Source organism: Lacerta agilis, chromosome 8 (genome assembly GCF_009819535.1).
Source record: "Lacerta agilis isolate rLacAgi1 chromosome 8, rLacAgi1.pri, whole genome shotgun sequence".
NCBI lineage: Eukaryota > Metazoa > Chordata > Lepidosauria > Squamata > Lacertidae > Lacerta > Lacerta agilis.
In genome coordinates, this window is record NC_046319.1 from 49,204,191 (window position 1) to 49,225,772 (window position 21,582).

At 51.8% G+C, this 21,582-nt stretch overlaps 1 protein-coding gene across 4 annotated transcripts; it reads left to right on the forward strand.

The window, feature by feature from the left end:
• Nucleotides 1-759: 759 nt before the first annotated feature.
• On the forward strand, nucleotides 760-21,581 carry FCSK (fucose kinase). Of its 4 annotated transcripts, none has more exons than XM_033157317.1 (24): nucleotides 760-863; nucleotides 2,704-2,822; nucleotides 3,466-3,617; nucleotides 4,236-4,286; nucleotides 4,505-4,686; nucleotides 4,728-4,897; nucleotides 5,135-5,232; nucleotides 5,856-5,936; nucleotides 6,406-6,525; nucleotides 9,199-9,373; nucleotides 10,011-10,138; nucleotides 10,643-10,744; nucleotides 11,476-11,646; nucleotides 11,900-11,970; nucleotides 12,469-12,845; nucleotides 13,443-13,653; nucleotides 14,812-14,978; nucleotides 15,474-15,701; nucleotides 16,410-16,553; nucleotides 17,122-17,241; nucleotides 18,895-19,082; nucleotides 19,724-19,823; nucleotides 20,430-20,653; nucleotides 21,244-21,581. In XM_033157317.1, the coding sequence occupies exons 2-24, from the start codon at nucleotides 2,744-2,746 to the stop codon at nucleotides 21,328-21,330; spliced, it is 3,426 nt and encodes a 1,141-aa protein (XP_033013208.1). In that variant the 5' UTR covers nucleotides 760-863; nucleotides 2,704-2,743; the 3' UTR covers nucleotides 21,331-21,581. The 4 variants fall into 4 exon arrangements, with proteins under 4 accessions (XP_033013208.1, XP_033013209.1, XP_033013210.1 ...); XM_033157318.1 differs by having other exon boundaries at nucleotides 4,505-4,630; nucleotides 4,825-4,897; XM_033157319.1 differs by lacking the exons at nucleotides 4,728-4,897; nucleotides 5,135-5,232 and having other exon boundaries at nucleotides 4,505-4,630.
• The last annotated feature ends 1 nt before the right edge of the window (nucleotide 21,582 follows it).

Genomic DNA, 21,582 nt, shown 5'->3' on the forward strand with positions numbered 1-21,582 from the left:
AGGCAGTGGAAACGGTGGAGATTCCAAGGGCTAGAAAATGAAAAGGAGGCAGGGAAAGCACACCAAATGGGAGGAGGAAACGGCCGCTTTTAAGACTCCGGGGATTATTTTCCCCTGGTGTCGGAACCAACGCGCTCGTCGTCAATCATAACTCTGACTTTGCTGATTAGCCAAGAAGAGTGGCAGACCACAGGCGGTAAAAGCGTTTGGCTCATTTCACTTCAGAAAGGCACTCTCACAGTTTGCTTAGAAAGGTACCCTCACAGTTTGCTTCCTAAAGTTCTTTCTCGGAGGTCCAGAGACTTACTTTTTAATATTTAAGTGAAAGCTCAGGGTCTGGGGCATCACCCATAGGGTACCAATGATGAAGGTCTTAGGAGTTAACGCCTGCTGAACTCAGTGGGCTTTTCTTCAAAGTAAGCCGCATGGGACCACTGTGTGCGGAAACGCAAGCACATACATATAAAACTTCCAAGGAATTAGCATTGCAAGGTAGTGCTGACTCAAATCCTGCAATACCGCCGCCGCCGCCGCAGGGGCTGGTTAGGAGGCACCCATGTGAGCGAAAGAGGGCCTGTGCCTTTAAAGAAGAGCAGCCCGCCCTCCCGGCTCGAAGCATAACGCCTCCTGGGAAGTGTAGTTCTACGGGCAGATGGACCTTCCCCCTATTTGCGAGTGAATGGACTGCATTTCCCAGACCGCAAATCTCGGGGTGGGGGTGGGGATCTAGGGGAAAGAGGGCTCAGTTAAAGCGCCAGTGCAAGAGGAGGAGGTTGTCGTGGCGTGTTAAGGAGGGGCTGATTAATCCGATATTTAAAAAGGGTTTGCAGCCTCAGCCTGCTCTGCTGCACGTCTACTCGGAAGTACAGTCGTTTTGGCTCCAGTGGGACTTACTCCCGTGTAAGCGTGTCATGCACTTTCGGGCTGCAGCAGCTTCTCTACCTGCAAAATGGGCCTCACGGAAGGAAGCCCGGTGAAAGGGCAGGAAAGTCCTGACCCCAAGGAGTGGAGGGGGCGCCTGGCTCCTATGAGGGAGGGAATGTCCCGTCCCCCGCACGGGCAAACTCAAGGGCAGCTGAATGGCCGTGTGGTGTGTAGTGCTGGCCTCATAGGGCTTGGGAGACCTGGGTTCAAGATTCCGCTCAGCCATGGCAGTCTCTCGCTCTCTGAGCTTAACGTACCTCACAGGGTTGATGTGAGGATAAAAATTAGGAGGTGGGGGGAGAACCATCTACACCTCCATGAGCTCTTGTAGGAAAGGTAGTGGGATAGAAATGTAACAATAATGACAAAAAGTAAAAAATGTAAAAGTTTAGCACGAATTCTTCAGATGCTGAGCCCTCTGGGGTGAGACTGGGGTGGGTGGGTATTTCCTCTACACAATGGAACTGGGAAAAGATAAAATTTCAGGGATGATGTTGGCAGGGAGCCCATTAGGAAGGCTTTGGCACTGGGCGTTGGCGGCACACATGCCTGTCAAAAATGCAGTTATTTGAAAGGGGGGGGGGAGAACTGTGATCAAGATCCCACAAACTCTTTGTTTCACTGTGGTACAAAATAGGGTCACCTACTTGGGCAGGGGGATAGGATGCCAATGCCAAGTCCTGGCACAATTTGTTTTGTTTTCCCTGGCCCAAGTTAATGCCCAGGACTGTTTTTATGTTGGGCTGTGCTGATTAAAACACTTAAGTCTATGTTCAGTGGCATTAGAGAAAAACAAATTTTGCAGCCGGTATAAATCATGCTAATTCTGCATGTTTTATATTTATATATTCAGCTTAATTTGTTCAGCTTGTGAAAGAAGGAATGATGCACAGCTCTTTTGGGATGGGAGGGCTTTGCAAAAGCTCTGAAAGAGCAGGATCTTTACAACTGCTTTGCTGCCAGAATGGTGGGAAGTGACCACAAAAGCCAGAGACCCAAAGCTCCCCTTGTCTTCTGAGGAACTTTGAGACCAAAAAAAAAAAAATCTTACCAGCATAAATAAACTTTATCCAGGAGAGAGTGAACATGAATCCATCTCTTTTAGAGTGAATTATCAGAGTGATAAATGCAATGCCCTTTGGTGATATGCAGTAACCTTTGTATTATTTATTTTTACATATAACATCATCCATGATGTTCCTGGTATTTATAGAGTGCACTAGAGGAGAGCCACCACTGCCCAACCAACCCTGTCCCGCAAGGGGCATCCAATGTATATTTGAGATTGCATGGGCAGGAGGAGGGAAGTGGGAAAGAACAATGTGCCCATTAGGGAAGTTATAACCACTTAGGTTTACCTACAGGCAGGCACAAGGACTTGCAGTAGTCCAGTGAGACAGCAGGTAGCCCACATTCATCAGCCAGCAAGATTCATAAGCAGACAGCAATTGGAACACTGGTTGCCCTGCTCTCTTCACCCACTGCACCCATATGGTGTCCCCCAGAAGTTGTTGGGCTCCATCTCCCATCAGCAGTAGCAAAAAATGACCCAGTGTTCAGTGGTGATAGGAGTTGTAGTCCAACAAAAAATCATGTTGGCTCTTCAGTAGACCCAAGAACTGCATGGCTGAGCTGACATATGCCACCCCCTTTTCCATGTTCACTAATAGATACTGGAGGGGTCCAACCTTGTGATTTGGCAGGGCTTGTGTAATTGGGTCACTCAGGTCAGTGGCTTTTAAGCTGAGCTTGATTGGCAGGTGGCTCCCTTATTTGCAGGCTCAGCAGTGTGAAAAGCAGAGAGGCCTGTTTTAAACGCATGGCTGGAGGAGAGGTGGACTGGACCGTCATCGTTCTGACATGTCAGCACAAGGACAGCGTCTTTGCCTTCCAAAAAGGTGAGTGGATGCCTTCCTGTCCACACAGGGATCCAAGCCAACACATTGCAGGGCAAGGTTATGGCTGGAGCTGAATTAAAAAGGGGGGGGGGGACGACGACTCAGAACAATGAAGTTGGAGGGGAGCTTGTAGGCCATCTCACTCAACCCTTTGTTGAAAATCCAGAGCTATTTTGTGATTTTGTAATTTCATTATGCTTTCATGATTTTGTTGTAGAGCACTATGGGGTTTTTTTAAAAATGAGTTGGCAGTATAGTATTAACTTTTTCACTGACGACATCTGGTTGATCTTAGACAATCCTTTAACTGGTGTTCTTGCCCTTTAGGCTTGGCAGGCTTAGCAGCTAATTATGAGCTTTTAATATTCTGTTGCCTGACCAAAAACAAGCCCAAGCAATGTCCTGGGTCACCCTGAAACCTTTTAGTATTTGGGAATCCACTGGCAGGCTTGGCTGGACCAGCATCATACAAGGGCTGGCAGGGCTGAGGGATGCAGGAAAGGCTTGGACCAACCAGGGATCCACTGACCCTTCCACTCCTACCTCCAGGGCTTCTCACAAGCTGCAGGGGGCCTCCCTCCTTCTCCCTCTCTGTGCTGTGACCTGTGCTTACTAACTGAGTCTCTATTCGTTTGGCTTCCAGAGCTGGAGGTCCGCAGGGACCGGGGCTCCTTGGGGCGACAGCCCATCCTGCTCACGGTTGAAGACCCCAAGGGCCAGGTTGGCAGTGGAGGAGCCACCCTCAACGCGCTCCTGGTGGCAGCTGAGCACTTGAGCGCTCGAGCAGGCTACACGGTGAGCAAGGGAGAACACAAGTGCCAACTTACCTCCGCCAGCAGAATCCCCCCACCCTCATGCCTAAGGGCACCTATTGACTGAGCAGGCATGGGAGAGCAATGTTGTGATATCTGCCCTGGTACCATCACAGCACAGTGGACATGGAAAGAACCCTTGCAGTGGCCACATCAGGTCGAGGCCCTAATCCTAGCCTAGCATCCTGTTCTCACAGTGGCCATCTAGGTGCCAACACCCCTTCTCTATGCAGTTATGACATTTATTTATTTCTCTTTAATTTTTTTAAAATCAAACTAATAGAAGATGTAGACCAGGCTTCCTCAACCTCGGCCCTCCAGATGTTTTGAGACCACAATTCCCATCATCCCTGACCACTGGTCCTGCTAGCTAGAGGTCATGGGAGTTGTAGGCCAAAAACATCTGGAGGGCCAAGGTTGAGGAAGCCTGATGTAGACATTTATGAAAGCAGTAATTTGAATGGACTCCTAGGATCCCTCACCCCAGGCTGCCTCCTTCTGCCTCCTCTGCCCTGCTCATGGCACCTGCCTTTGTCCCTCAGCTTCCAGACCATTGTATTTCCTAATTTAGGTGACCCCCCCCCTCTGATGTTCCTTCCAGGTGGTCACATCTGATGTGTTGCAAAAGGCCTGGATCCTCATTCTGCACATGGTGAGCTCTGTGGCGGGGCTGCGTTGGCTGTGCTTGGGTGCGAACCTCAAAAGAACAAGAGGGCGGTGCCTCATTTCTGGTTGGGCACCAAGGAGAAGAGCTTCCACAGCAGGAGACTTCCCTCCTCTCGGATGGGACAACCTTCTCCTAATCGTCAGCTACTTGGAGGCTGTGCCTTTGGCCTGCTCCCTCTGCTATTCTGCTTTCCTTCTTGCCAGGGCCGGGACTTCCTATTTGATGACTGCAGCCGAGCATTCACCTGCCTCCCCCTGGAGGAGCCTGCAGCCCCCGCTGAGGCACTCACCTGCAACCTGGACAGCCTCCTTGCAACCCTGATGCACCAGGTCAGTGTGGCGGATCCTTGCAGGCTGTCCTCTTTCAGTGCCTTGGTGGGCTTTGCCCTGGCCCTGCTGAGATTGTGGGCAAGCCTTTGTCTCCTCTCCTCTCCCTGCCAACCCCCACCGTGCCCTGCAGGGGCTCAGAGGTGCTGCTCCTGGTCCTACAGGCTCAGATTCCTCCTCCTTGCCTCCATTTCCAGGTGTGCAGAGGCTCACCCCCAGGGGTCTGGGTTTCCAGCACAGATATGCTTCTCACAGTCCCAACCATGACAGGTGAGGTATATGGGAGGCCACATGGACTGGCTGGGAGAGAGTGGTGGTTCTTTGCAAGCCGGAAGAGGTTGCGTCCTGAGGAATGGCTGAAAAGTGCATTCTCTCTCCTCCCCTGGTTCATTTTGAGGTGTTCCTTTAATTTTGATTTCTATTTTGGGAGGTTGTGGGTGGGTGTTCCTCAATGGGTAAAACTTACCAAATCTGATGTAAAGCTGGATGCCTCCCCTTTCCTCCCAGAGATCGACTGGCATGGATTCCAGGGGGTGAGAGTCATTGCTGTGCCCGGGAGCATCTCCTATGCCAGGCAGCATGGAGTCTACCTTGCTGATGCTCAGGTACCTTGCCCAAGGCCTCTTCCACCAGCCACCCAGTTGCCCCTCTAACCCCCTGCCTGGGACAGGCAGAGGAGCATTCCTGGACGACCCTTTCAGCACTTGGTCTGGAAAGCCTCTACAATTCCCAAAAGTAATGGATAACAAGTTTCAGGCCCATAGTTCATTTGGGTGTTTTTCCCATTGAAGGCACCCTTCTCCTGGGCTGCTAGCTTTCCTCCAGGCATTGCTAGACTCCCACTCCCATCTTCCCTGGCCATTAGCCATGCTGCTTGCGGGGTCTGATGGGAGCTACAAACCCGGCAGCATCTGAAGATGCCTCTCCTCACTTGCCCCACTACTTTCATGGGTCCTGTAAGAAGACATAGTTGTGTATCTTTCCTTCCAGGGCAGATAGATGTGGTTTGGCAGATGCAGCCCAGACCAGGACTGTGGAGGAGACAAAGGGTGAAAGCCTCAGTCTCCAGGCTACTACCAGTATTTCAGAGAAAAATAAAAGAATAAAAAAGCCAACAAAGTGATTAGCACTGTGTCTCGTTAGGCCCTCCTCTCACAGATAATTGCTGCCCAAGTGCATTAGCTGTTGACACTCCTTGGGGTAACTCTGCTCATCCTTGTCCCTCCAGGGGGTGGTGCAAGACATCTTCTACCAAAGCCCTGAAGACCAAATCCGGCAGTGCGTGGGGCCGGATGGGAAGGTCCCGCTGGTGAGTTCTGGGCCTGGGCTGGAGTCACAAGAAGAACCCTGCAGCTGGATCAGACCCATCTAGTGCAGCATCCTATTCTCACCATAGCCAAGCAGATGCCCCCAAGGAAAGGAAGCTCCCAAGCAGAACCCCAGTGAAACTTCAACCTTCCCATTGTTATTCCACATCATCTGGTATTCAGAGGTAGACTAACCAGAGCAAATGGCAATCCGTGGAAACCCAAATTGCTATGTATTCTGATTCTGCATCAAAGAGCAGTTTTTCCTGTGGAAATCGGGGGTGGGGGGAGAGCATGGACCTGTGGCTAGAAAGTGCAGGGCAAAAGTAAAATGTGGGTGAGCCCTCAGTTGCAGGGCAAGCCTGCAGCAGAACCATCTGCCTAAAACTCTTGAAATTTCACTAGACTGCAGGGCAGGATGCTGAAGAACTGAAAGCCCTAGAAAAGCTGAGCTGCTTATTACCCCTGCAGGTGTGTGGGGTTGTCTTCTTCTCCTCTGAAGCAGCGGAGCAGCTTCTGGCCACTCATGTCATCCCACCCCTTGATGCCTGCACGTACATGGGGCTGGACTCGGGAGCCCCCGCCATCCAGGTGAGGCCCTTGTGAAGAGGCAGGTTAGGGAAGAGGAACTCACCTGGGTGGCTGCAGATGAATCTGCCCAGGTGTGAATTGCGAGGGCTGCAGAAGATGGGAAGAAGGACGCAGCTGGTCTGGGGGAAGTCCTGAGTGGGCGGCAGCAAACCCCTGGCCAGAGACCCCCACACTGGATGGTTGCAGGGTGCAGGCCAGGTGAGTGAGCTGTGGGGCTTTGGGCTCATTGAGTCAGCCTTCAAAAGGCCAGTCCAACCTGAGTTTGAGGTCAAAGTGCTCTTGGAAGATTGTGTTAAGAGTTGCCAAGTCAAGCTGGGAGGGGGGGGGCAGCCGACATGGCATCTTCCAGATGTCCTGGAATACAGCTCCTGCCATCTGGAGGGCACCAGCTGGGGAGGTGTGTTCTGGGGTTCTTACCAGGCCCAGAATGGGCTACTGCCTCCAGTCAATGTGCGTGATCTAGTGGATGTCCCCAACACCACCTCCTAGCACATCTCCTGGGCAAAACATTTCCCCTGTTCTCCAGCTGCAGCATTGTGCTGTGAGGATTGTGGGCACGCTAGTATTCTCAGGTCCTGTTGCAGCTTTGCAAGCCCTTCAAGGCTTCCCTGCCATGGTGAATTCTCCTCCATTTGAGTTACCTCTTTTCCTGGTGGGTTTTCTTGGAAGCTCAGTGCTCCAGCTGCAAAATGTTGGGACGCCCATGTGCACCAAAATATGCTGCAGTTGTGTTTCCCGCTCCCCACCTTCCCTTATGAGGAGGCAGGTGACGTTGAGGCTGGGCTGGCTTTAGCATTCCGATTGCAGTGATGGTTTCTTGGGCACCGGGAAGAATGCCTCAATCTGCCAAGGACCTCATGGTCTGTCCCTGAGAGGGCTTTTTTTGCATAATCTGCCCCAAAAGCGTTTTCTTCAACTCTCAAGTGTCTAAGGGCTGCCTTGCACTGTAGATGGCTGCCCTGCAACTGCAGCCCCAGAGTATTGCCCGGCCCAGAGGTGTCCTTAGCCTGCATTAGAAACCAGGCTTTTAGTGTTGCAGCATAAGCTCTCTGGAATCAGTTACCAACCAAAAACAGTCAGGCACCCCCGGGATGATGTTTAAGTGCTTATGGAATACATTTTTGTTTAGAGGAAGGCCTTTCCTGAGGTGTAACCTTACCATTTGTGGAAGATCAATTTTGTACCTGATGAAATGCTTTCTTTAGAGTGTGTGTGGAAGATCTGAGTTTGTTTAACTGATCTTATTGTTGTTCTCGGAGCTTTGTGTCTGCATCTTGTTCTGCTTTCATATTGTATTTGTGGAATTTATGCCGTGATGCAGTCTGTAATAATAATTGCTTGTGGTCTTCCCCCATCATTTCTTTCTACACCTGAATCCTGGCAGCTTTTTGCAGGTGGGTGTGTTTGTGTGGTGGAGGAATGGCCTCCCTCCCTCCCTCCCTCCCTCTTCTTGTGACTTATACAAGTGAGGCTGCCTTTAGCCAAGGAGGAAGCAGCCTAAACAGTATTCAGTATTTGCCCCTGAAGCAGTAATTCCACCTCTCAATGGGCATTAACAACTACAATAAATGGGTTTTTGGGCAGGGCACTTTGAGAAGCCCCCCCTCTCCTCTCCTTTTCTGTATCCAATACCCTTTTTTTGGGGGGGGGGAAACACCTCCCTAAGACAGAGACCACTGGAGCTTGCACAGCTTCCCTCTTTCTGCATCTTGCGGAACAGTGAGTGAGCTTTCGTCTGAGCCTAGAGATCCTCCGGGTGTACTAGCCATGATGGCTATTCTCTGCCTCAACCATCAGAGGCAGTACCCTCTGGACACCAGTTGCTAGAAACCGCAGGAGAGAAATGTGCTCTTAAAAAAAAGTTTTTCTTGTGTAACAAACAAGCAAATAAACAAAGAAAAGTACATATAGTGTCTCCACTTTCAATTCATAATAGTCTTTACCACAGTTTGTTTACATTCGGTATGAAACACTCTTGTAATCTGCATTATGCAGTTGGGAGAAAAGAGAGAGGAGAGAGAGAAGGGGAGGAGAGAGATGGTAGGGATAATGATTTTCTGTTTCGTAATGTTTGTGCAGGGTGCTTGTGTCAGCATCATGTGTTTTGGTTCTCTATCAGCTTCGCTGATTGCAGTGTGGTTTGCTTGTATGCATAAGAATGGGGTTGTTGGGTCAGATTAGTCATATTGATTCAATATCTTGTTGGGAGGTGGGGTAGGTCATTGTCTTGTTGGCCTGTATATGTGATAAACGGGAGCAACACTGGGGTGAAGGTGTCCTCCTTTGTCTGTCCCCATGCTACTTTATGTTTGTTGGTGCTCAGATCCTGCTTGTGGGTTTCTCCCAAGTATCTGGCTGGCCACAATGAGAGCAGGAGGCTGGACAAGATGGGCCACTGACCTGATCCTGCAGGCTTTCCTTATGCTCTTATGCCTGCTTCCTTGCAGACCCTCGCAAACCCCTCTGGGCAGCTTTTAACTTGAGACAGTGCTCCTTCAATCTCTCCCACCCCCACTGCATTTGTTCTTCCAGCCAGTCCATTGCACAGCTTGGAAACTGCCCCTCCACTTGTCTTGATGTGCAAATGCTTTGGTTGGGCATCTCCTTGTGGAGCCAGATGTTTCCCTGTCCAGAAGACTCATTCACCCCCTCCTTGTTCTTCCCTCACGCCAGCTCTCTCTCTTCTTCGACATCCTGCTCTGCATGGCCCAGGGAGTCAGCGAAGAGGCCTTTGTGAAGGGTCAGAGACCAGGGATGGGCAGCGGCGACAATGTCCAGGAGGCAGGGGCAGAGAGAAGTGCCCGTTCCGTGCTGTGGAAAGCTCTCCGTGCCGTGCCTCTCACGATGGGTGAGGTTGTGAACTTGCCTCGTCCAATGCCAGCCAGCCTCTCCAGCCTGATGCTTGGTGCCCTTGAGATGTTTTGAACTTTGACTCATCAGCTGTAGCTAGCGCAGCTATATAATGCTGGGGCTGATGCGAGTTGTCAAAAACATCTGGAAGGCTCTAGGTTGGTGAAATTGGCCTCCCTTCCACCATTTGGCGATGCTGGTTTTCTGGGGCAGCGCATCGCTTTCTGTCCTAGGGTGTGGGCAAGGGTACCCAGCAGGGAGGCAAGGGGCACACTGCACACAAAATCCCGATATCTGCCTCCAGGGAAACAAGCTTGCAGATCTCTCCATCTCCTCCTCTGCAGTGGTGGGAGGCTGTTTTCTTCTGGCAGGAGGCTGGAGAGTGGCTGCGATCCTGAGCCCTGGGCAGACAAAACACATTGGTTTGCATAGGCAGCTAAGTTCTACTCAGAGCGCACCAGAGTAAGCTGTGTCCATTAAATTCAGTGGGTCTACTCCGTGCAGGACTTGAGCTGGCTACATAACGCGTTTCTGGCTTCCCTCTTTTGACCTTCCTTCCCAAGGCCTTTGGAGGCTTTGGTCTGGGATACCCTCTGAGGTGCCAATTGTGGCCTCTGGCTCCTCCCTCTTCACAGCGTACATCCCTGAGGGTTGCTATGACTACATGACCATGTCTGCCAGCGACCACATCCGCCACCTCACGCCCCACCCAGGCAATGCCCGCAGCAGGTTCTTCCGCAAAGTGGCACATTCCCATGTGGCTGTGAGTACCACCCCTTGTTGGGGGATTCCTCGGAGGCTCTTGAGTGGCTTGTTTTGGTGGGAGGGTCCCCCACTCCACTCCAGCAGCCCTTCTTTGCAGCACAGTTGTGTGTGTGCTTGGCAGGGTGGGGCAGCAGGTGTGATGTGCAGCTGGGTGCAACTGGAGTCTATGTGCATTCTGCTGGTGAGACAACTTTCCATAATTAAGATTCCAAAATTCTGGTTTTCTCATAATTTAGAAGGTGTGGGCACAAACTGAGGATGGAAGGAGCAGCTGTTGCCAAAGGGCAAAGGGCAAAGAGCTGCCATCAAGCTCATATGGGGCAGTTCCTTCTGCCAAGCTCTGCTCTGGGGCCTTGCATTTCACCTAATGGTGCCCCACTTGATTGCACGTTTTGCTCCCCACCCATAAGGACTAGCAGCTTATGTAGGCAGAGTCTGCCAAGACTGCCTGGACTTCCCTGCCTCACCATCACCCCTCCTCCTCCTCTTTCTTCCCATGCAGGAGCCTCAGCTGCTGGCTGAGGGCTGCTCTGTCACCAACAGCCTCTTGGAGGGAGCAGTGAAGGTGGGGCCTGGGAGCGTGATCCAGCACTGCCACTTGAAGGTGGGCCATGCTGGGGATGGGAGTAAGAAGTTTGTTCTCTGCTAAGCGCCAGAAGTTCTCTCTCTGGCAACCCAGGGTCATCTTTGGTGTATTTGGAACAGGAACCAATCCCAGAGGTGGTATTTAGGCCAAGCCTTGAGGTTTGGCAGGATCAGGCCCAGGGCAGGAGATGATATGAGGAGGACAAGGACCCAAGGTTCAGTGTGGTGTAGGGGTTAAGAGGGTCGAACTAGGACCTGGCAGACCGGGGTTTGAATCTCCCACTCAGCCCTGAAGCACACTGGGTGGCCTTGGCCCAGTCACGACCTCTCAACCACACCTACCTGACTGGGCTGCTCTGAGGATAAACTGAAGGAGTGGAGAACCACATCCATCACCTTGAGCTCCTTGGAGGGAAGGAGTGGGGCAGAAATGCTGTAAACAGGCTGCAGGGAGCCAGAGCTGTTGGTGTTTTTCCTATCCTTGTTTGCTTTGAGAGTTCAACTCTCCCCAGCCAGCTAGTTCCCTGACATGCAGGCTGACAGGGTGACTTGAGTCAGGATCTCAGGCCTGCTTTCTCCAGGTGGGCTTTGCCTTGGGGCAGTGGGCAAACAGTCTCCCCTCTCTCCCAGCTGTCCTGCCAACTCTACTCAGAGACCCAAAGAACAAGCCCCGTGTGGGACTCCCTCCAGTGGCAGGAGAGCTGTGTGTGTGTCAGAAATGCCCGTGTCCCCTTGGGTCTTTTTCTCCAGGGTCCTTTGGAGATCCACACTGGCTGCCTCCTCACTGGGCTGGACGTGGTATCCTCCGTGGCCCTCAGGAGCTACCTGCTTCGGGACGTGGTTGTCCAGGGACACACTGTCAGGCTGAGGGGGATCCCTTGCAAGGTCTTTACCCTGAGTGGGCATCATGATGACTGGCAGGTGTGTAACAGGAGTCTGCTTGGCCTGGGGGGAAGGAGCCCATACGGGTTGGAGGCATCTTGCAAGTCTCTGGGGAATCCCACTCCCCGCAGCAACTCTGCTGCTTCCTTCAGAGAGCTGGGGGTGGCGGTTTGGCTTGAGGCAGGTGACCTCAAGAACCCCAGAAGTGTCTGCCCCCATCCCACCCCGCCTCTATTCTCTTGGTTATTCCTCCTTCTCTGAGACACTCACACCTGCCCTCTTCTTTCTTTAGAGTACGGCAGAAGAAAGCAGCACCTACCTGAACATGCCCTGGAATGAGTTTTTCCTCCACACTGGAATACGGTACGTGTGCAGGTCCCAGCCCATTATCTTGAGGGCCCCACACATCAGCCACCCCACCCCGTGCTGTGGAGCTGCTGCTCTGCCTCCATTGATTTTATTTATGTACTGCTTACCGTATCTACAATTGCCCCTGAACAGTGCATGAAAAGTACAACACATGAGCTCTAGGTGCTGGGGCTCATCGTTAACTAATTAAGACAAGATTTCAATTTGAGCAACTGATACTCATTCAAGAGACACTTTCAGGGTGCATTTCATATTCAACGTACAATCTGTGTTGCAAGTTTGGATTTTTTATCCTTACAGTCCCATTAAAAATGAGGGACAAAGCAGCCTTTTTGTCCATCATTTGCAGTGGGGGGCTTTACTGGTTTGTGGCCTTGTAGCGGGGAGGGCTGGCTGGGGGCTGCCACCTTCCTTCCTTGTGGGGTTGAGGCTCCTTTTCCGTGCTTTGCTGGGTGGTAGTGACTGACGTGCCACCATCCCTGCCCTGCCCAGGAGTCACGACCTTTGGAGCCCAGACATCCCTTCCAGCCGCCGCTGCCTGCTGAATGCCTGCCTGTTCCCTGTGCTGCATGCCTCCGAGCCCCTGGGAGTCGGGGACGTCCTCTGGCTCTTGGGCTCCCCTCTTTCTCCTCCAGGGGCTGAGCAGCTGCAGCGCTGGCGGACTTCCTGGCGCATGTCCTGGGAGGAGCTGCAGGGGAGCCTGGACCAGGAGGCGGAGCTGGCTGCCCGCAGGGCCACCTTCTTCTTGCAGGCCCAGAGCAAGACCAAGAGGGTCCTGATGGAGCACAGCAACTGCAGCCTTCTACCGCTGATCCGCTCCGCAGCCCTGGAGGGCTACCACAAGGCCATGCTGGAGACACTGGACCAGGGTGAGACATGCTGGCAGGGCGTGTGCATTTCTGTGTCTGGAGCAGCATTTTGCCCCTTCAATTGCAGGGTGCCTATATATGGGAGTGGAAGGAAGGAAGGAAGTGGGAGGCTCCTACCCAGTGCCTGCCAACGGCTGAGTGAGAATTCCACCTTGGTTCCTTCTGGCTGCCACTGGATTGCCTTTCCCCCAGTCTGAGGAAGCCTGCACCTCTGCTTCAGCTTTTCCCAGAGTTCCCTGGGAGTCTGGCAGCTCCACCCACCAGTGCCTCAGTGAGCAGCTCTGCCATTGCCCAGCCTGGCTGTTTTCAAAGATGGCAGATTGGCCTTGCCCATGTGGGCGAAGCTCTTCCTAGAAAGGGTTCTTTCCCCTCCACTCTTCATGGCTCCAGGGACACTTGTGTTGTGAATCCACACAGGCTTTGTGGAGATGGTTCCTCCCAGCCCTCCCATGGACCACTGGATCCGGGCAGCACACCATTTTGACACCCATTAAAACCTCCCAATGTTCCCAGGTGTAGCCATTCCCAGGACAAGCCCAGTGTCAAACCAAGGAGCCACTTTCCGGGCTCTGAGGCCACTTTTTGTTTGCCTCCTAGTTGCCTCCATGGCCAGAGACCCTGGCGTTGCTGCTCGATCCTTGGCTTGCATTGCTGACCTCCTGGGCTGCCTGGCCAAAGGGGAAGGGGGCTTACGGAGCGGCCCAGCAGCCAATGCAGCTTGGGCCCAGGCCTTCCAGCACCTTGAGAAGGGGGACATCCCTGAGGGCGTCAAGGAGCTGGCCAAGGAGAGGAAGAAGTGGCTGGACAGGTACTGCAAGTGTGTGTTTGTGTGTGTGTAGTGATGAAGCTGTATTCCTACTGGCTCCACCTGTCCATCTGCCTGGCAAAGGCAAGTTCTCTGTCCAAAGCTCAGTCTGCACATGACCAGGAAGACTTTGCCATCACTGCTCAGGGCCATGCTGCTTCCTGCACTCACTGGGAGCATGGAGGGAAGGAGCATGCTCAATGTGCCCCCCTTTCAACTGCTCCAGGTGGGCTGGCCTTGTCTTCCAAGGCCCCAGGGGAAGGGCAGGTGTGCAGTAATGGGAGGCCTTTTTCCACCTGGCCTGGTTGGGCAGGTCCTTGACTGACTCCAGCTACAAAAGCTGAGGCTCTTGAACCGGCTCTTGACTTGGGATGTTGTTGGGGGGCAGGGGCAGTTGTTACTGTTATTGATAATAATTTTATGCATATTTATTTTTATATCTTATGATTTAATGTGGGAATTGTTAAATTGGTTGTGCAGCTTCTGATGTGTTTTATTTATTGTTTACGGCTGTTTTCATTATATTTCTAATTAAGTATGTTTTTCATGTTGTAAGCTGCCTTGAGCATGGTTTTAACTATGGAAAGGGGGCATACAAATAAAACGCTGCATGTATGGGAGGGACCCTCCGCTGCCAAGGTGCTGGAGAGCCGCTGCCAGTCAGAGACTGGGCTACATAGATCAAGGGTTCGATTCTGCTTCTGATGTCCATGGGGTATTGCAGAGCAGATGCCTTGGCCCATGGGGGCCTTTGGAGTTGTGTAAGGGACAGAGGCTCACAAGTGGCCCTCCAGAGCAAGACTGTGGTGGCAGACAGAGGATGGGAGAAGAATCTGGGGGCCTGCATGAGAGAGCTGCCTCTGTGCTGGAATGCCTCTGAGTGGAACTCACCCCACTGGGAAAATGGGAAGGAGAGTTTCCCTCAGGATGGCCTCTGTGTGGGCAAATACAACTGAGACAGAAAAGCACTTGGCCAGTCAAGCAGCCTTCGCCAGCCTAAGACTACAACTCCCACCAGTCCCTGCATAATCTATGACCATGCTGACTCACAGCATCTCATGCTGATGGAAGTATTGCACCACTGCAGGGCACCCAGTTGGAGGAGGCTGTTGGCAGAAGCAGCCCAAGCAACCAGAGACTCCCCTTTGTCCTTCCTTGCAGGCCTGTCCTCCTTGTCCGCGCCGCTCGGCACTACGAGGGTGCCGAGCAGATCCTTGTCCGCCAGGCTGTGATGTCCTCCTGCCAGTTCATCAGCCTCAGGCAGGCCACGCTGCCTCCCATGGGCCGCTGGCTGAGAGTGGCCTGCCCAGCCAGAATAGACCTATCTGGTAAGTGGCTGCTGGGCCTGGGCTTGTCAAGTTGCCCTTTCTGGAGCCAGGTAGCCGCTTGCCTCTTTCAACCCCAGGTGCCTTGTGCCCAGAGGGCCAAGCTGGAAAGTCTGGGGAGGCTTGGCATGGGCCCTTGTCCTTCTGCTCTGCAGAGCACGACTCAGACTGGTCTTGAATGGAGGGAGGGAGCTTGTGCAGGACAGTGCAAGGGGGATTTGATAGGGAAGGGGTTGCGAGTGACATTTGGCTCCTGCCTTGAGTGCTGGGGGATCCATCCCCTGCAAGGCAGAAGCAAGCCCTGGGCTCACTGAGGAGCAGAAGCATGATGTGCAGGGTCTCATGCAAGAGCACAGAAGATGAGTTGGGTGCAAACAGCACCCAACATCCTTTGCAGCATTGCAAGGTCTCCTGGGGAGAGTCCCACTCTTTGGGTGGGTGGTTGGGCAGGAGGCTGTGCGTTTTCTTATGTGACCCCCTTTGGGCTAATTTTTGCAGGTGGCTGGAGCGACACCCCTCCCATCACATATGAACATGGAGGCGCAGTGGTGGACCTGGCCGTCCTGGTCGATGGGCACAGGCCCATTGGTGCACAGGCCCGGCGCATTGCCGAGCCAGAGCTGCGGCTCGTTAGCAGCAGCGGGAGGCTGGAGGGAGAGATGGTGGTGGAGCTGGTCTGCAGAGACCTGGAAGACCTGAGGGATTACTGCCAGCCTCACGCACCCGGTAAGAGCCCCTTTTCCTGGAGCAGGAAGGGAGCAACTGTACCAAAGCAGCTTCCTTGCTTGCTGTGAGGAGACCCTGTGAGAGACTTATCAGGTGGCAGTAGGGAGCCCTGTACTGGCTGGGCTGTAGCTCAGTGGTAGAATAGCTGCTTTGCATGCAGAAGGTTCCTGGTTCAATCCCCGGCAGCATCTCCAGGTAGGACTGCCTGAAATCCTGGAGAACTGCCGCCTGTCAGTGTAGACAATACTGAGCTAAATGGACCCAAGGTTTGACTTGTTATAAGGCAGCTTCCTATGATTCTAGGCAGAGTTGCATCTGCTATAAAATGTGCCTTTTGTTTTCACATGTCTGTCGGAGGCCTGAGAGTAGCTGGCCTCTTGCTCCTCTTTTAATGGGCCTCAGGACCAGCTACTCACCTGCTAGATCACAATGCTTTGGAATGAGGCCTGTTTCTCTGCAATGGCATCTTGACTCTTGCTGTGAATTGTGCCCGCCCTCCAGCGTCACTCCTGCTAACTTTTGAAGTGGCCCCCCTGCCTCATCTCCCCACCATGGCCTGTTAAGCTTCATCGCATTCCCACTCCCGAGTTCGGAACCTAACTGCAACCCCGCCAGCCCCTTCCCGAGTCCAGGTTTCATTTCTTTCCAGTGTGGGCCAGAAAGGGGCTGTCCTGGCTTCCACCCCCCATCTTTTTTTCTTCTTCTTAGGAGCTTTGTTGAAAGCAGCTTTGATTTGCACCCACATTGTGGACCTTGCTTCTCAGAATTCCTTGCGGGAGCAACTGATGGAACACTTTGGAGGCGGCTTTGAACTCCGCACTTGGTCACGTCTTCCTCACGGATCAGGACTGGGTATGCCTCCAACCTCTCTACGTGCATGCTTGGCATTGCTCAAGGGGACCTAGCAAAGACCTCAGGTCCACCCTGGCAGTATTTCTCTTGTTAACATTAGAGGGCCCCGTGTATCCTGTCCTGCCACAAATTCATCCATTCATGTTCCGTGCTTTTTTTATATACTTCTGCAGACCTTGTGCTCCTTGCCTTGAGCTTTCCAATACCTCCCTCTTGTTTGCCACTGTTGCTCTTTCGGCTGCAGAAGAACAGAAATAGAAATAGAATATGAGGTGTTATGTGTATGGAACCTCCAGTTTCCAGGCACTCTACCACTGACTAGTACCAGCTACCAGGGAGCAACAATTGGAGATGGCCGTTGTAGGGCTTCTCAGAGGCATCTATGTGGCCAAAGAGGCCTTTGGTCTGACCTAGTCTGGCCCTTCTCATGACAAGGTTCTGGTCTGGTGCTGTGGAATCCAAAGGGTGGCGTAGGGCTCCAGTGACAAAGAAAAAAAAACTGGTAGGCCTCCACACTGCCCCCCCACCCCCCGCTAGCCATGTTGTGCTCACTTGCTCTCTCCTGCAGGCACCAGCAGCATCTTGGCAGGGGCTGTGATGGCTTCTCTATACCAGGCATCCGGGCACTCCACCAGCGTTGAGTCCCTCATCCATGCCGTGCTGCATTTGGAGCAGGTTCTCACCACAGGTAAGACCTTTTATTTGTTCTGCTGCACATGCCAAAGTAACCAAAAATCCGCAGAAAGGGAGATGTCTAACTCAGCGCTATCTCGTCTTCCTTTTCTTGAAGTCTGCCTCAAATATAGCATTAGCAGGGTCTTGAAGGCATTTCTTCATCTGCCTTGGTAGCTCAGTTGGTAGAGCATGACACTCTTAATCTCAGGGCTGTGTATTCGAGCCCCATGTTGGGCAAAAGATTCCTGCATTGCAGGGGGTTGAACGAGATTGCCCTCATGGTCCCTTCCAGCTCTACAATTCTGTGATCAAGACTTGGCTGAAATCTTCTCCAGCTCATTTGACTGCTGTGATTTCAAAGGTGCTGTTGGCTGTTTTCCTCCAGAATATATTTTGGGGTGTTTCTGTCACTTGCACAAAACTGCTCCCTCTTCTCCAGTGTCCTGGCATTGTCTGATTCCCATTTCTGTATGTTTCATTGGATTAATGTTTTTATTCCTTTTATGCTGCTCCTTTTAAAATGTCATATCCTGCCCTTCTGCCAAGTCTTGCTTTGCAGACTTTTGCCCTCCACTTGAGTAAAACATAAACAGGTCTTACGCCAGTCTGGATTCTGGTGCCTTCCAAACAACTGGGCCAGTCCAGTAGCTTCTGCCCTTTGGTTGTGTTTTTGACTTCGCCCTGAAGGAATGTGCATAATAAAAGGCAGAGCCCCCACCAACAGCCCTGATCCAGACTTGTTAGGAAGACATGAGAACTAGCCTTGTGATGAAAGGATTATTGTGCAATGAAAGAGTTTTTCAGAGGCAGCTTTTCAGGGTTGTGATCTGGGCCTGTGCCCAGGGGTGGAGAGGAGCCAAAAGCGATTAGAAGCAAACAGGGTTCTAGGTCAAAGAGGAAAAGGCAGTTGGGATGCATGAGAGTAGCAGCCCTTTCAGGCCAAAGGGAAGGGCTGGGTTGATGGCAGGGGGATCCTCATTTGCATCTCTTAGATATTTTGAGACTAAATGTAGAGAACCCAGCAGAAGCAATGGGATGCATAGGAGGAGGGTCTTTACCGTTTCTGAGTGTCGTTTTCTTTTGATAATTACATTCAGTGCTGCTTTGCCACTGGGGCAGAGCATTCACATGCAGATAAACAGATGTGGGTGTATATATATTGGCTTAAGCAAGGATCTATTTTTGGTATTCTGCTTCTCACACCTACTTCCTAATATTGTCGAGGATGAGACATCATGGAAAGGTGCTCAATCTGATGGGGAAAGTCACTTTTGATTAACCCCTCTCCATGGCACGGTTCCTACTCAAAGGGTGCCCAGGACAGCTTACAACATAGAACATGTCTGTCGGAGGCCTGGACAAATAAAATGACTTCAAGTGATGTTAACAATGTGAATTCTATCCCATGCTTTATCATGTCTGATTATATATTTTTAAACTATAAAAACATGGTGTAACAATTGAAACCAGATTAAATCAAAGCAGGGTCCTTCTGTCCTTTCCCACGTCAGCAATTTTACAGCTTTAGGAAGAAAGAGGGCTCCCAACTATAGATAAGTCTTCTCTCCATTGGATCAGAGACCCCTCCTGCCTCCCACAAGGGATCACCTGGCAGCTGGTAAACAAGCAGGATCTCTTCCTCAACACTTGTTTTTGTTCCTTGCAGGTGGAGGGTGGCAGGACCAAGTGGGTGGGCTGGTGCCAGGCCTCAAGATTGGGCGTTCAAAGCCTCAGCTGCCACTAAAAGTAGAAGTGGAGCAAATCACTGTCCCGGAGAGCTTCATGCACACCCTGAATGAGCACCTGCTCCTAGTGTACACGGGCAAGACCCGCCTGGCCCGCAACCTGCTCCAGGTACGGAAGGTGCTTGGAGGTGCCAGTTGTGGCCTGAGGTCCACAGCTCTGACGTACCTTAGAGCAGAGAGTTGTACCTGTCCTACAATAGGCGTACCTTTCTCCCTGTGTTGTTGGCATGATGCATTTCATCCTTGAGTTTTGGTCTACACAGGTAGGATGACTCACCAGGTAGGGTTGTATGTATTCTTATTAATACTTTTCTTATTGTTTTATTACCCTCCCCCCTTCACCCTAAAGTCACGTAAAATGCAAATTATTTTATTTATTTCAACTATATCCCACCTTTTCCTTCAAGGAGCTCGAGGTGGCATACAGTTCTCTCCCTCCTCAATTTAATCTCCATTAACAGCCCTGTGATGTAGGTTAGACTGAGAGGCACTGACTGGCCCCCAAGGTCACTCAGTGAGTTTCATAGTCATGTGGGGATTTGAACCCTGGTCTCCCAGGTTCTAGTCCAGCCTTCTAACCAATGACACCAGGATGGCTCACAATGTTTAAAGAGAGTATTTTTACACTGGCACTTTCCCCAAGGTGCAGGAGGGTGGTTGCAGAGGAGGAATTTGCTAGGACTTTCTTCCTCTAAGAACTCTTGAGCACCAGAAACGGAGACAACTTTTCATTGCTTCCTTTTCTTTCAGGATGTTCTAAGAAACTGGTATGCCCGGCTACCCACCATTGTGCAGAATGCCAGCGCACTGGTGAACAACGCAGAGGAGTGTGCCCAGGCCCTTCGGCAAGGTACTGCAGTTTGTTCCTTGGGCATCTTGTACAGCTCATTACCCAGGGCAGAGGCTACAGCGCCTCTGCTCAAAACACCTTGCGCAGAAACCACCTCCTATGTTGAACAGGCTCTCATTTTGCAGGAGCTACTAGGGTAGTTGTGTGTGTGTGTGTTTGTGCTTCAGAGCAATTACTGCAGGCAACAACCAATGGGAGTGGGAGGGGAGCATCTTTTAAGATGCCATCATGGACTTCAGCCTTCCTGAAATTGCTGTAGTCCAAAATATCTGGAGGGCAAGCCCCATCAGCCCCAGCCAGCACTCACTGGTTTGGGGGAAAGCAATTCTATCTAGCTGGATCTTGTAGAGCTTCTCTTGCTAGAGGAAAAGCAGCAGGGAAGAGCAGCCAGAGCTACTATCTTCCCACTTCTGTAGTGGGCAGCCCAGCCCAGGTGTCAATTTCCCCAGAAGGAAGAAGGCTGACACGCAGACTGTGTGATTAGAGCCAAGAGCACTGTCATGGCTGCATCTGACAGGGAAAAGAGACCTAGCAACTTTCCTCTAAGATGGGCAAACATAATCATTCAATGCCAGAGTGTCCTGCAACTCCTCCTTCTCACCCCAGGCAACCTGGCTCTCTTGGGCAAGTGTATGAATCATTACTGGCTGCAGAAGAAGAATATGGCCCCTGGGTGTGAGCCTTTGGCTGTCCGGCGCATGATGGAGGTGCTCCAGCCTCATGTCTATGGGCAGAGCATGGCTGGCGCTGGAGGAGGTGGCTTTCTCTATGTCTTAACTAAAGAGCCCAGGAACCAAGAGGCCTTGCAAAGGATCTTGATGGAAACAGAGGTGAGTGGAGCCAGCTCCTAAGTTCCTATCAATCAGTGTCTCCCTGCAGAAATTTCAGCAGGGCACATTTTGCAGATTTGGGGTCCAGGAGCAGGTTAATGCACCCTCTCCCAAGGAAATTAGGAGAGGGGAAATGAGGTGGTAGGTGGGTACCATGTAGTTGCAGGGAGGGGGAGCCTCACACTTGGAAGCTGAGTTTGGCCCTCCAGGCCTCTCTAACAGGCCCCTGAGATTCTGGCCAGGGTTAGGCCAGGCTGTACTTCTCAACAATACTGCTTGGCAAAATCTTTTGAGTGCTTTGGCTGGGCTCTTCAGTTGTGATGATGCCTCTTTGCTTAGTCAGCTGGAGACATGTGGCTGTGTGTAGGAACCTAATTTTTTGCAGAGCTAGAATGTAGCCTCCTGGCCAAAGAGAAGAATGGCCTCTGCACTGGCCTGTGACCTTCCAGGGCATGTAGCCCTGATGTCAGGTCAGGAGTGGCAGTCGACCCCCTTGTAGTGTTGAAGTTCCACCAGGCTGCAGAACAAAATATTCTGACTTAAATATTTTGTAGTGAAGATTTCACTCACCCTGCATGCCTTCCTTTCAGGGCCTGGGGAATTTCAGCATCCACACTGTGAAGGTGGACACAGCTGGCTTCCAAATGCAGCTTCTGGAGGAGGATTGGGAGCCATAGGCACTGCAGGGATTCCTGCCCACATCCTACAGCTGTGCAAGATCTATGGATGAATGACTCAGTGGCTGAATTTGGTTTAGTATTTCTTTGGAAGATTCATGCACTCCTTCACTGAAGATGGGGTAAAAACAGCAGCTGCCCCACCCAAGTGAAAAACAATACTTAGTTGTGAATTAGTAGGGCCTGGCAGTCAGATCTGCCGCATTCTTCAGGAAATTATGTGAAGTAATCAATGAAAAACTTTTTATTTCC

Excerpts from the sequence above, each read along its gene's own strand:
- FCSK (XM_033157317.1), top strand. The coding sequence starts at position 2,744 with ATGGCTGGAGGAGAGGTGGACTGGACCGTCATCGTTCTGACATGTCAG. Across the intron at positions 11,647-11,899 it reads GGCATCATGATGACTGGCAG|AGTACGGCAGAAGAAAGCAG; the intron begins GTGTGTAACAGG and ends TTCTTTCTTTAG. Across the intron at positions 16,554-17,121 it reads TCCTCACGGATCAGGACTGG|GCACCAGCAGCATCTTGGCA; the intron begins GTATGCCTCCAA and ends TCTCTCCTGCAG.